At 39.8% G+C, this 14,473-nt stretch overlaps 1 protein-coding gene across 1 annotated transcript in view; it reads right to left on the reverse strand.

Annotated features, from left to right (window-relative positions):
* The window catches only part of SLC26A8 (solute carrier family 26 member 8), an 83,162-nt gene that overhangs the window by 47,499 nt on the left and 21,190 nt on the right, over positions 1 to 14,473 (reverse strand). Inside the window, exons 4-5 of the mRNA XM_034660619.1 lie at positions 7,940 to 8,056; positions 6,310 to 6,491 (exon numbers count right to left, since the gene is read on the reverse strand). Of these exons, the coding sequence (XP_034516510.1) occupies positions 6,310 to 6,491; positions 7,940 to 8,056 (299 nt within the window). The remainder of the gene's footprint in view (positions 1 to 6,309; positions 6,492 to 7,939; positions 8,057 to 14,473) is intronic.

Raw genomic sequence — 14,473 nt, forward strand, 5'->3', positions numbered from 1 at the left:
GCACTTCAGCTTAAGCTCTTGCCCTAGAATCTATTGACCTTATTAATGTGAGGTTAACAGTGACCAAGTGGTGATCAGAACCAGCTTTTGCCTTTTTAAGGGCCCTTTCGTTAGAAGCTTCCATAGCCCTTTTCAGGAAATGTTAATATCCCTATGAGGAATGCGCCTTTTCACAAAGGAAAAGACAAGTGAAAAAGCCCCGGGGTTCCAGCTCAAACTCCTCAGCCTTTGACTTTTATCTTTACAAAGAATGATTAAACTGAATTTATGTCTTCAGGATTATATATATAATAGATAATATGTATATATTGTATAATATATATAAGACATAAATTCAGTGTCTAGAAATCCAGTATATGTAACAAATATAATTTGTATATTATATACACATACATGCATGTAAAACACTATATTACATTTAATACATAATTTATATATTTATGTTACATAAGTAAATGTAATTATATATTTTATATAATTATAACTTATATAATTTATCTGATTACATATTTATATATAATCATACACAATACTGTATTTATATATAATTACAAATACCACAAATTATACATTAAATATAAAGTTACCATATATTATATATGTGTGTGTATATATATATATATATATATATACGTATTTTAAAATATACAAAGCCTCTAAAAGGGTAGACCCCAAACTATTAACATAAGTTACTTCTTGGGGTATGGGATTAAAGGTTGGGGAAATACTTTAAGATTTACGCACTTTTCTATTATTTGAGACTCTTGCAATATACATGGCCATCTTTTTTTTTTTTTTTCAAGTTGGCTGCATCCCCAATGTGGGGATTGAACTCACGACCCTGATGTCAAGAGTTGCATGCTCTACTGACTGAGCCAGCAGGTGCCCCCATCTTTTATAATAAAAAACAATCCAAAAATTGATGGGTAGAGGGTGAGCCCCATTCCCCTTAAGAAAGTAGGTTAAGAAAACTTGCACAGCCTAATGAAGAAGATGGGGAAGGATCAACAAGTCTCGAAGCCTACCGCTGTTAGCACTTCATCTTCCATTGCACTAGAAGCTCTCAGAAAACAAACTGGGAAGAGTAAATCTTTGAGGCTTAAAAGCTTTTTGTTTTCCAGCTTTCAGTCAGTTGGGCACTGTGTCTCTATAATCTCTGGTCATTACTGTCCTATATGCTCTACTACTCTAATGGGGCCAGTCAGCTTCCTGCCTTTTGTGTGATCGGCTGATTTCTATTTCTGTGCTTATGCACGAATCCCTCTTTTTTGCCATTTCCGCCAATCCATGGCCATCATTTCTTTCAAGAACTCAATAAAATCCCTCTTCTTCAGGAGATGTGGTGAAAAGAGCATGGTTCCTGGGGATGAAGAACTTGTCTTCAACCCTGGCTCTGCAACTCACTGGCTGTGTGAGCTTGGACAAGTTAACTAAACTCTCTGAGCCTGTTTCCGCATCTATAAGTGAATACTCAACATGCAGTGTTTTGTACGGTTTACATTGTATAATGCATGTAAAGCACTTGGATCTGAGAGCAGCGACAGTTGCAAATACATTATCACTCATTCTTCGTGCCGTCTCTTCCTTCCACCTTGTAAGTGGCAAATCCCTGTAACCATAAAACTTTTGCTCAGCTGTACTGTGGCATCACAATCTGTGTTAATCTAATTTTCTAGGCAGCCAATGTCAGTCAGTCAGAGTTGGCCTGTGACATGGAATCTATCAGCCATTCTCATAGAAAGCAAGTACTAAACGTTCAGCGAATGAAGGAAAGTCTCAATACGTGTTTGTTTCCTTCACAGACAACTCCAACCAGCTAAAGGTTATTTATGTACTTCACATTGTTTCAACATTGAACACTTCACTTCTGTTAATATTAGTTTGCACTTTAAAATGATCTAAAGTGCAGGGGCACCTGGGTGGCTCAGTCAGTTGAGTGTCCGACTCTCGATTTCAATTCAGGTCATGATCTCAGGGTTGTGAGATCAAGCCCAAGTCAGGCTCCATGCTGAGTGTGGAGCCAGCTTAAGATTCTCTCTCTCCTTCTCCCTCTGCCCCTCCTCCCCACCCCCACTCGCGCTCTATCTCTCTAAAAAACAAAAACAAAAACCAGGAAACCAAACCAAAACAAAATGATCTAAAGTGCAGATTCTGGAGGTAGATAACCCTGAGCCTAATTCCCAGTTTGGGATCTTACTGGCTGTGTGACCTTGGGCAAGTCACTTACCTCCCTATAGCTTTTTCTCCTTAAAATAGGGATCATAGTAAAACCTCCCCTCATACAAGGAGTTGTAAGGATCAAATGCGATGGATACACGTAAAGTGTTTTGAACAGTGACTAACACATAATAATAAATGTTATTTGTTCCCCATTGGTAACATCTTGCAAAACTATAGCTGATCCTTGAATACCACAGGGGTTGGGGCACCCCACCCTAGTTGAGAATCCATGTATAACTTTTTTTTTTAAAGATTTTATTTATTTGAGAGAGGGAAAGTACAAGCAGGGGGAGGGGTAGAGGGAGAACGTGAAGCGGGCTCCTGGGCTGAGCAGGGAGCCCCATTCAGGGCTTGATCCCAGGACCCTGGGATCATGACTTGAGCCGAAGGCAGATGCTTAACTGACTGAGTCACTCAGGCGCCCCCCTCCCCCACCATGTATAACTTTTGATTCCCCCAAAACTTAACTCCTATTAGCCTACTGTTGACTGGAAGCCTTACCAATAACATATAAACAGATAATTAACATGTATTTTGTATATGTGCTACATACTATATTATTACGATAACGTAGGATAGAGAAAAGAAAATGTTATCAAGAAAATTGTAAGGAAGAGAAAATACATTTACAATGCTGTACTGTGTTTTTTTAAAAATCTGCATATAAGTGGGCCTGTGCAGTTCAAACTCATGTTGTTCTGGGGTCCATGTTAATTGTTTTAAATATTTCTTCTACATACATTTTGAACCACATCACAGTGTTATAATTTCATTTCAACCATCAAACATAATTTAGAAGGCACAAGAGGACAAGGAAAATCTATCATATTTATCCATATTTTTACTCTTTCTGTTGTTCTTTCTTCCTTCCTGATGTTACAAGATTCTTTTTTTTTTTTTAATCATTTCCTGTTTAGAGAACTTCCATTCACCATTCTTTTACGGTAGGTCTGCTGATAGCAAATTCTCTTCTTAGTTTTCCTTCATCTGAGAATGTCTTGATTTCCCTTTTATTCTTGAAGGAAATTTTCACTGGGTATATGATTTTGGATTGACAGTTCTTTGCTTTTAGCAAACAGAAAATATTGTGCAACTTTCTTCTGGACTCTGGTTTCTGATAAGAAATCTGCTGTCATTTGAGTTGTTTACCCCCTTCGCCCCATAGATCGAGTGTTTCTTTTACTGCTTTCAAGATTTTTTTTCACTGTCTTTAGTTTTCAGAAGATTGGCTATGATTTGTCTTAGGGTGGATCTCTATGGATTTATCTTGTTTGAAATTTTCTCAGCTTCTTGAATCCGTAAGATTATATCTTTTGCCAAATTTGGGGAGTTTTCAGCTGTTATTTCTTCAAGTAATACAGCCCCATCTTTTCTCTCCTCTCTTTCTGGGACTCTTATGATATAAATATTAGATATTTTGTTCTCACCCTACTTGTCCCTGAGGCTCTGTTCATTTTTTTTCTAGTTTGTTTTCTCTGTGTTGTTCAGATTGGGCGATTTCTATTGTTCTTTCTTTGAGTTCATTCATTCTTTCCTGTCTCTTCTATTCTGCTATTGAGCACATCCTCTGAATTTTTAATTTTGGTTATTGTACTCTTTGGTTCTAAAATTTCCATTTGCTTTCACATTTTCTGTTTATTTGCTGAGACTTTCTATTTTCTCACTTGTTTCAAGCATGTTCATTGTTGCTTGCTGAAGCATGTTTAGGATGGCTGCTTTAAAATTTTTGCCAGACAATTCTAACATCTCTGTCATCTCAGTGTTGGCATCTTTTTATTGTCTTTTTCCATTCAAGTTGAGATTTTTCAAGTTCTTGATATGACAAGGAATTTTCAGTTCAATTGTAGACATTTCGATCCAGCTATGAGATGCTGGATCTTATTTAAACCTTCTGTTTTAGCTTGCTTATTTTGACAATGTGATGGCAGGGGAGGGGGCAGGTGCCACCTCGTTACTGTAGTTGTAGAAGTCCAACTTCTCCCCTAAGCTTCCACCAACAGCTATGGCAGTAAGGACTCTTCATTATTGCTGGGCCGGGGTGGGAGTTCTGGCTCCCCGCCAGCCCTCTGCTGATATTATCCTGGCCAGAAGAGACAGGAATGCCTTACTTCTTCCCACTTGGCCTCCGCTGACACTATAGCAGAGGGGGTTGTCCTCTTCACTAGGCCATCTCAGACATCACCCCAGCGAGGAGTAGAAAGGGGTCTCATAATGCACAGTGGGAATGAAAGTGTTGACTCCCTATTTGGCTTTCTCTGACAACATCCCGTTTGCGGGGGGGGGGGCGGGGTTCGTGGGCACTTTGTTACAGGTGGGTAAGGGTGAAAGTCTAGGCTCCTCATTTGGCCTTTATTGGGATGAGGGGGTTGAGACCACAGTTTTGTTTTTCCTTGGTGTTTGTCTGGAGTATAGTAGTTATTATGTAAAAGTTTTCAGCCTTGCTAGCCGTTTTTGGTGCTGTGGCTATAAAGAACAGAATTCTGTTAGGGCTTTGTGTGTGTGTGTGTGTGTGTGTGTGTGTGTGTGTGTGTGTGTGTGTATAGGTGTGTGTGTATGCATAGGTATTAGCATTTTGAGTTTCTAGCTTCTACAGTAGCAAGTTTGAAATCCAAGAAGCAAAGATAAAACCCTGGAAACTCACCACTGTGCTGTTCCTTGGATCCTGAGTTTCTGAGCCAGTTTGCCTTCTTCTTTCCACTTTTCAGAGTCTTCTTACCTTTGTGTTATATATAACACTTCAAGGTTTTTAGTTGTACTTAGCAGGAGGAATAGGGAAAAGTACATCTATTTCATCTTCCTGGAAATGGAATGTCTCCTCCTTTTTTAGTTGAAAAAACTGAGGCTTAAAGGAGGTGAGAGAACATGCCCAGGTCATGTAGATAATTCATAGGTTGCTGACTTATTGCCTGTTATTTTGTCTTCTCCTACAAGATTGAAGTTTTTAACCACAGGAATTACATCTTCTTTTTTTATTTTTGGTCTCTGCCAAATTACCAAATTCATATTTCTGTACCCGGTAGTTATAACATATTGATGCTTACTATGTAACAGGCTCTGTGCTGAGTGCTTTACATGTATTTTCTCACTTAGTCCTCATAAGAACCCTACAATATAAATGTTATTATTCCCATTTTATACACAGGGAAACCAAGGCTTATAAAGGTAAGGTGATTTAAGTAAGTCGTATAGCTGGTATCAGGGCTGGACTTTGTAGGCTTTCAATTAAACTTTACCTAATAAAAGATGGTCCCAGGAGAGATCAGCAGAAATTAGCTAGAGAGTAGACTGGTTGCAAAGAAAGAGAAATAAAACTAGCATATGCGACTTTAGTTTAATGGGTGAAGCTTTAGATGGTAGGCCCTGAGAGAAAATAAGAGACACACCAAAAAAAGTTTTGATATTTTAATAAGTCATTGATATTATTGTCCTATAGCTGTGCTCCTGAAATCGTAGAAAAAGGATTCCAGGTCTGACTCTAATGCTTACTTAACCCAAAAAATAGTATGTGAGCCTATGAGTGCTATTCTTGTTGAAAGAATATAAAGATTTTTTTTTTTTAAACATGAAATCATGGGGGCACCTGGGTGGCTCAGTCGTTAAGCGTCTGCCTTCGGCTCAGGGCGTGATCCCGGTGTTATGGGATCGAGCCCCACATCAGGCTCCTCCGCTATGAGCTTGCTTCTTCCTCTCCCACTCCCCCTGCTTGTGTTCCCTCTCTCGCTGGCTGTCTCTCTCTCTCTCTCTCAAATGAATAAATAAAATCTTTAAAAAAAAAAACAACATGAAATCATGAATAGAACTTTAGATCGTAGTCCCTAGGACCCTCCTTTAGTTTTAGGGAAGGGACTGATGAGAATGTTCAGTGTCTTATCCTGAATCAATGGCGAATGATTTCTGAGAAGGGGAGAAGTTTAGTCACTGAGGAGAGCCTATCCACACATCCTGTAAGTTTTCCAAAAACAAACCACTGAAGTTCCAGATTTGTCACAACGGATAACAGGAGCAAGAAAAGGAAGGGGTCCAGTTGTAGCTCCTTTGTTTGTTTGTTTGTTTGTTTATTCTTCAGGGGTTCAGAGACTCAAATCCTACCTGAATAATCCCAGTCAGAAAAGTTGTGGATGCCACCACACTCAAGGATCTGTTATAGTCCGCAAGGAAGGAGGGGTTAGAAAAGTCATCCCTGATGAAAGTTCCCAGAATCAGATGGCCATTGTTGAATGGGTGCAGTCTCAGGACATTGATCATCAGAGCACTCATGAGGAAGAAGGAACCTACGAAAGAAGGTGTTGAGGCAGAAAGTGCAGTTTTAAATCCAGGTAACCTGACATATTTGACAAAAGCAAGGGATGGTCTGATGTTGTTTTGTCTTTGATCTGAAGAACTTTTCTTTTTTGAAAGTGGCCATTGGAGAAGGAAGAGAGAGCAAAGAAAAGAACTCAGTTTCCACGTGCCATGGCCAGCTTCCAGAAGTTAGATCTCGGTGGTCCAGGTAGTAACCTCTTTGCTATATTGGCATGTGGAGTGGGATTCAAAGGGAAATTGGCTGGAAATGCGTATCAGTCTCATCAACTGTATCTGCGCTTAGAGATGGTGGATGAGATGGTGGGGACCAGATCAGAAAACAAAGCTAATCAATAATAATAAGAAAAATAACACCTATCACTTATGAAGGATTTACTAGGTGCAAAATGACACTGAGCTCAACCTGTTTCAAACATGATTTCATGCAGTCCTCCAATCCACATTGTCATATATGGGAGCAAAGGCAAATCTTACCTTTAAACCACCTAACAGAAACTAAACTCGAGTAGCCTTATTATCAGTATTTGGAAATGATTGCGATATTCCCCAGAAACTTGGAAATATGGGAATAAAATTTTTCTCTCAGTCTCCAAAAGTACAATCAACACATAATGGATTTTAGTAAAGACATGTGATATTGTCCTGTAAGAAGGCAGGATAGCACTCTGCATCTGGAATCACGGGCTGGAACCAGACTGAATATACAAATGTGTCTGGAGAAAACGTGTCTGTCAAAATGATCAATGTTTGTTCAATGGTGAAGCCAAGAGAAAGGCACTTTACTAAGTAGATGTTGGCAATGCCCTTCTGAGATTATTGGGCATTTTGTGGTTTGATTTCTATCCCAGTTTACCTAAGTGAAGAAAATGTGCTGCTTATATGACCTTCAACAGGTTTGGTCCCTGTAACAGTTACTTCTAATTATAAATTAGTAGATGAACTTTTGACTCAAGGAAGGAAAGCGCTTATTATATGGATTTGAGTGCTTTGATTACATGACAGCATGTTCTCATTGTAAATTAATAAGTTAACACAGTTATTGAAATGTAGGCCCAAGGACTTGGGTGATTACAGGTCCAGCTGAAAGATGGATCCACTCTAGGAATATTGGCAAAACTGCCTCTGGATCTTCTGGGTTGAGGGCAGTCAGATTTCAATGTGTGGTAATTTCACCAACAAAAGTACCTCTGCTGTCTAATTCCTTTGGGGAACAGCTGTCTGGCCAGCTTGTCTGGCAGTGACATTAATAATGGCACAATCTCTAAATTCTGCACACTCACCCTATGGATAGAATGTCCATCTTCGGCCTCCTTTTTTTCTACCTTAAACATAGCTTTAATTTGGGTTCTTAGAAATAAGGAAATGATTGAGGCAGAAAGTCCGTCCACCACCTGTGTGGTTCCAGTACTGAACTCACCAATGGATATTTGATGACATGATCCAAAAATGACATAAATTGCTGAAGAACAGAAAGCTGCATAACAGACATTGAGAGGAGGAATCAGTTGCCTTGTCAGCAAACTAAACGTCAGGGCTGAAAAACAAGATAATGTAAGTAAGAAAAGGTAGGCTGGCTTTTAAAAGTCACCTTCAATAAAAACTGTAAATAATATTTAAAATAAAAATGATCCATGTGTCTCGTTGTCTGTGGTAATAATATCTCTTGACATACAGCCCTTCATTAGTCCCCCCCCTTTTTTTTAAAGATTTTATTTATTTATTTGACAGAGACAGCCAGGGAGAGAGGGAACACTAGCAGGGGGAGTGGGAGAGGAAGAAGCAGGCTCCTAGGAAGGAGCCTGATGTGGGGCTCAATCCCAGAATGCTGGGATCACGCCCTAAGCTGAAGGCAGATGCTTAACGACTGCACCACCCAGGCGCCCCTCATTAGTCCCTTTTATTACCTCCTTCGATACCTAGCTTCTCCTACTTTACCACGTGCTTTTACACCTCGGTTCTAAATCACAGGCTTAAACACCTCACATTTCAAGGTCTTCATGCTAATCATGGAAAACAGACGTCACAACAATAAGACCTCTGATTCCAACAGCTCAGAAGCAGCCCCATTTCACCCCTAGTGTACTAGTAGAAAGCCCTGGGAATCCTCCAGGACTGGAAATAAAGCTGGAGAGCAAGGCAAGAATCATACTTAACTGTCTTGATTCCACATTGGTATGTGTTGTCTCTCTTCCATATGCCAGTCATTTAGGTCTCTTTCTTCACCAACTCCTTCAATACTTACTTTCTTTTCCAAGAACACCATGAGAATTTGGAAATTTTGAAGCAAATGGATTAAAATGCATGGTGTCATCCTTTGATGTCTCAAGCCCACAGCTCCTGCCCTGAGGGCTTATCTTTCTTTCTCTCTTTTTTTTTTTTTTTAAAGAGAGAGAGCGCGAGAGAGCATGCATGCACATGAGCAGAGATGGGGAAGTGTTGGGGGGGTGGGGCAGAAGGAGAGGGAGAGAGAGAGAGAATCTTGAGCAGGGTAGAGCCCCATGTGTGGCTCAATGTCATGATCCTGTGATCATGACCTGAGCCAAAATCAAGAGTCTGACAATCAACCAACTGAGCCCAGGTGCCCCTGAGGGCCTATCTTCAACTTACATCATACTGTGTGCTCATCTGAATTCAGTTATGAGTTCAGTGAGCCAATTTAGTGTCTTAGACAAGCAAGGCTGTGTGTGTGTGTGTGTGTGTGTGTGTAGAAGTTCAAACACATACAAAAATAGAGTATAATGAGCTCCCATGTACCTATCACCTGTTTCAACAGTGGTCAACTCATGGCTAACTGTGTCTCATCTATTCCCTCTCTCCTCTCCCACTTCATATTATTTTTAAGCAAATCCAAGATATGAAATTATTTCATCTGTAGATATTTCAGTATAGATCTTTAAAAGAAGACCCTCTTTTTTTTTTTTTTTTTTTTTAATTNTTGTTAAGTATCTCTCCACCCAACGTGGGGCTCAAACTCACAACCCTGAGATCAAGAGTCAGATCTACCAACTGAGCCAGCTAGGTACCCCAGAAGAAGACCCTTTATGTATGTATGTATGTATTTAAAATATTTTATTTATTTATTTGAGAGAGAGCATGAACAGAGGCAGAGGCAGAGGGAGAAGCAGACTCCCCACTGAGCAGGGAGCTTGATGTGGGGCTCCATCCCAGGACCCTGGGATCATGACCTGAGCCGAAGGCAGCCTCTTAACCAACTGAGCCACCCAGGCGCCCCAGAAGACCCTCTTTTTATTTAACTACAATACCATCACTATACCCAAGAAATTAATAATGGTTCTTTATCAAATATCCGGTCAATGTTCAAATTTCCCTGCTTATTTCATAAACGGTTGTTGTGGTAGTGGGCCCCGAAGACGATCTGTAATGGCTAATTGGTATTCATGCCTCCTCATGATCCCCACCCCTTAAGTATGGGATGGACCTAGTAACTTGCATCTAATAAACAGACTACAATAAAAATGATAGGATGTCACTTCTGAGAGTAAGTTGCAAGAAGACTGTGGCTTCTGTCTTGGCTGCTCTCTGACTCACTGTCTCTTTCATCCAGGTCACCAGCTGCCAGAGTTGGCTTCAAGAGTGTGTGACTTATGCAATTAAACAGGGCTTAGAAGTTTCCACACTTGGCTTAATGCTCTACTCTGACCATCTTGAAATTCTGAATAATTTTCGAATTAGGGGTTCTGCATGTAGCTGATCCCACCAGCTGCCATGTTAGGAGGACACTCAAGTGCTTTGGAGAGGCCCACATGGTGAGAAACCCAGGCCTGCCGGCAAACACCTGAGTGAGCCTGAAGGCTGCTCTCCAGCTTCAGTAGAGCCTTGAGATGACGGCCAGCTTGACTACAGCACATGACAAACCTTCAACCAAAGATTTGGTGGGTTTTGGGGTGACCTTTAAAAAAATTATTTGCTATTATATGTTGTACTATCTTTTACAATCTTTGTATCAGGACTCAAATGAGGTTCTCACATTGGTTGATAGGTCTGTTAAATCTTTGTAATTTGGGGCGCCTGGGTGGCACAGCGGTTAAGCGTCTGCCTTCGGCTCAGGGCGTGATCCTGGCGTTATGGGATAGAGCCCCACGTCAGGCTCCTCCGCTATGAGCCTGCTTCTTCCTCTCCCACTCCCCTTGCTTTTGTTCCCTCTCTCGCTGGCTGTCTCTCTCTCTGTCGAATGAATAAATAAATAAAATCTTAAAAAAAAATCTTTGTAATTTATAGTTTCTCCTTCCACGTTTTTTTTTTTTCTCCTAAGCAAGGCTCTAATGATTGCAAAACCAAAAAACCAAAAAAAAAAAAAAAAAAAAACACCAACCCCAGAAAAACACCACACACACACACAGAAAAATTGCTCAAATTTGCTTGAGCAAAACAGGAAATTTACTAAAAGAGTAGAGAGGACAGTTAGGTGTCATCAGAGACTGGACCCGGAACTAAAAAACTATCAGGATCTAAGGCAGTGATCTCCCTATTTTCTTTGACTCCAGGCTTGCACAGTCTCCTGTCTTTGTTTCCAGTTTGGGACTGCAGTGAACAACATTGCCCTGAATATTCTTCCACACGCCTCTTGGTGCATCGATGTACAAGTTCCTTGGGATTCTACATCCTGAAGCATAACTGCTGGGGCACTTGCCAGGAAATGTCCAACTGTTTTCCAAAAGGTTATACAATTTACACTCCCACCAGCATTGTATGATGGTTCCCATCAACTGCATCTGTGTGAGCGCATGATACTGTCAGATTTTAAATTTTAGTGTGTGTGAGTTAGCTTGTAACTCATTTAAGCTTCACTTTTCGCTTCACTGATTGCCAATAATGTTTGTGTTTTTTTTTAAAGGTTTTATTTATTTATGTGACAGAGAGACAGCCAGCAAGAGAGGGAACACAGCAGAGGAGTGGGAGAGGAAGAAGCAGGCTCCCAGAGGGGGAGCCTGATGTGGGACTCGATCCCGGAACGCCGGGATCACGCCCTGAGCCAAAGGCAGACGCTTAACGACTGCACCACCCAGGCGCCCCGGATTGCCAATAATGCTGATCAGTCTCATTGAGTTGTTTCCTTACAGATTTGTAGGGATATCTATATTACAGATTTAAATCTTTTGTTAGGTGTATGTATTGCAAATATCTCTCCCATTTTGTGGTTTGCTTTTCAATCTTAATGTGTCTTTGAATGAACAAGGCTTTTACTTAATTCAATTTATGAGTCTTTTCCTTTTAGGCAAGCTAGTGCTTCTTATGTCTTGTTTGAGAAATCATTTTCTACTTCAAGATCATGAAAATACTCTCCGACATAATTCTAAAAAATCTTTATTGTTTTACCTTTCACATTTAGGCCTTTTATCTACCAGGAATAGATTTTTTGTATGGCATGAGGAAGAGGTCTAAAAATTGGGGGCTTTTTTGGTGTTGTTATTGTTGTTTTTGGTAGGTTCCATACCCAGCATGGAGCGCTATATGGGGCTTGAACTCATGACCCTGACATCAAGATCTGAGCCGAGATCAAGAGTCGGACACTTAACTGACTGAGCCACCCATGGGCCCCTAAACATTGTTTTGTCATGTAAGTATCCAGTTGTTTTATACCATTCATTAAAAAGTGTGTTTCTGTAGTGACACATCCAATATAAACTATGCAACATATATTTGTGTGTCTCTTATCTCTTCTGTTGGTCTAATTGTCTGTCTCTGCAATAAAACACTGTCTTGCTATTTTATAGTAATTGGTTTAGTAATAGTTTTGATAAGTTAGTCAAAAAAGCCTATTTTTATTGTGAAATATACATATAGAAAGTACATTAAAATAGATGTTGATGGGGTGCCTAGGTGGCTCTGTTGGTTGAATGACTGACTATTGGTTTTGGCTCAGGTCATGATCTCAGGGTGTGGGATCAAGCCCTGGGTTGGACTCTCTGTTCAGTGAGGAGTCTGCTTGGGATTCTCTCACTCTGCCCCTCCGTCGACTCACATGCTCTCTCACGCACAGTCTCTCTTTCTCTCTCTCTCAAATAAATAAATAAATCTTTTAAAAAATAGCAATCTTTCAAAAAATAAAACAGTACCTGAATAAATACTTGTAAAACAAACACCTTTGTTACCACCAGCCAGATCTTTGATTACAACTCCGCTTATCCCCACAAAGGTATTCATTATTTTGACTTTTGTGATAATAATTTTCTTTTCTTTATAGTTTTACCAGTAGTGTACATATTTCTAAATAATACAGTTTAGTTCAGTTTGAGTTTTCAGTTTGAATTTTATATATATATATTTTAAAGATTTTACTTATTTATTTGACAGAGATAGAGACAGCCAGCGAGAGAGGGAACACAAGCAGGGGGAGTGGGAGAGGAAGAAGCAGGCTCACAGCGGAGGAGGCTGATGTGGGGCTCGATCCCATAATGCTGGGATCATGCCCTGAGCTGAAGGCTTAACCACTGTGCCACCCAGGCACCCCTAATTTTTTAAATTTTTATTAAAGATTTTATTTATTTATTTGAGAGAGAGTGAGAGAGAGCACAAGCAAGGGGAGTGGCAGACAGAGGGAGGGGCAGGCTCCCTACTGAGCAGGGAGTGTAATGAGAGGCTTGATCCCAGTACCCTGAGATCACGACCTGGGCCGAAGGCAGATAGTTAACCAAATGAGCCACCCAGGTGCCCCTGAGATCTTTAAATATTGACTCTTCTAACCCATGAGCATGCTACTTTTCAATTAATTTCAATTGATTTAATTAATTAATATTACTCAGTAAAATGTAATTTCTCTAAAGAGGTTTTACATATCTTTTCTTAGTTTCATTGCAACTTATTTCATATTTATTATGCTTTGGTAAATTGTATCTTTTGTAAAATTTCACTTTCTGTTTCTTGCAGGTGTATAAAAATATACTTGATTTTTATATACTGACCTTGTATCCAGCAAACTGGTTAAAATCTTATTAATTCCATTAATTTATTTGTAGATTATTTTCTTCATTAAAAAAATAATCATCTGTAAATAATGAAGTTTTATTTCTTCCTTTAAAATCCTTATACTTTATATTTCTTTTGCTTGCTTTAATATACTGCCTGTGAATTCAAGTATAATGTTGAATAGCCCTATTTACTCTTTCTAAAAAATATATCTTTTTAAAAAAGATTTTATTTATTTATTTATTTGAAAGAGAGAGGGTGCGTGAGAGAGAGAGCATGAGCCACAGGAGAAGCAGACCCCCCACTGAGCAGGGAGCCAGATGTAGGGCTCAGTACCAGGACCCTGGGATCATGACCTGAGCTGAAGGCAGTCACTTAACCGACTGAGCCACTCAGGAGCCCTAAAAATATATCTTATTGATTTATTTTTTAAGTAAGCTCTATGCCCAATGTGGGGCTTGAACTCACAACCCTGAGATCAAGAGTTGCGTGCTCCACAAACTGAGCCAGCCAGTGCCCCAGCCCTTATTTATTCTTGATAAGCAACATACAGCACAAAGAGAAAGTCTTTTGAAATGTAGGGTCTCTCTTTTTTTTTTTTTAAGATTTGTTTATTTTAGAGAGAGAGTAAGTAGGGGGAGGGGCAGAGGGAGGGGGAGAGAGAATCCTCAAGCAGACTCCATACTGAGTGCAGAGCCTGATGCAGGGCTCAATCCCAGGACCCCAAGATCATGACCTGAACTGAAATCAGGAGCTGGCTGCCCAACTGACTGAGCCACCTGGGAGCCCTGAAATGTAGGATTTCAAATAACTTACCGATACAAGGAAGTAAGAGAATTACTTGGTAAGAGCCTGAGAACTAAGCGGTCTAATCTCAGTTAAGCTTAGGCTATGGAGAACAAAGGGAAACCAAGTTTCCAAACTTTCCACTACTTAAAAAATTTTTTAAATTTTGAACAAATTTTAGGCTTCAGAAAAGTTTAAAAAATAATAGTTTCCATATAACCTTTACTTAGCTTCTCCT

The sequence above is a fragment of the Ailuropoda melanoleuca genome, chromosome 5, assembly GCF_002007445.2.
Source record: "Ailuropoda melanoleuca isolate Jingjing chromosome 5, ASM200744v2, whole genome shotgun sequence".
In the NCBI taxonomy this organism is placed as follows: domain Eukaryota; kingdom Metazoa; phylum Chordata; class Mammalia; order Carnivora; family Ursidae; genus Ailuropoda; species Ailuropoda melanoleuca.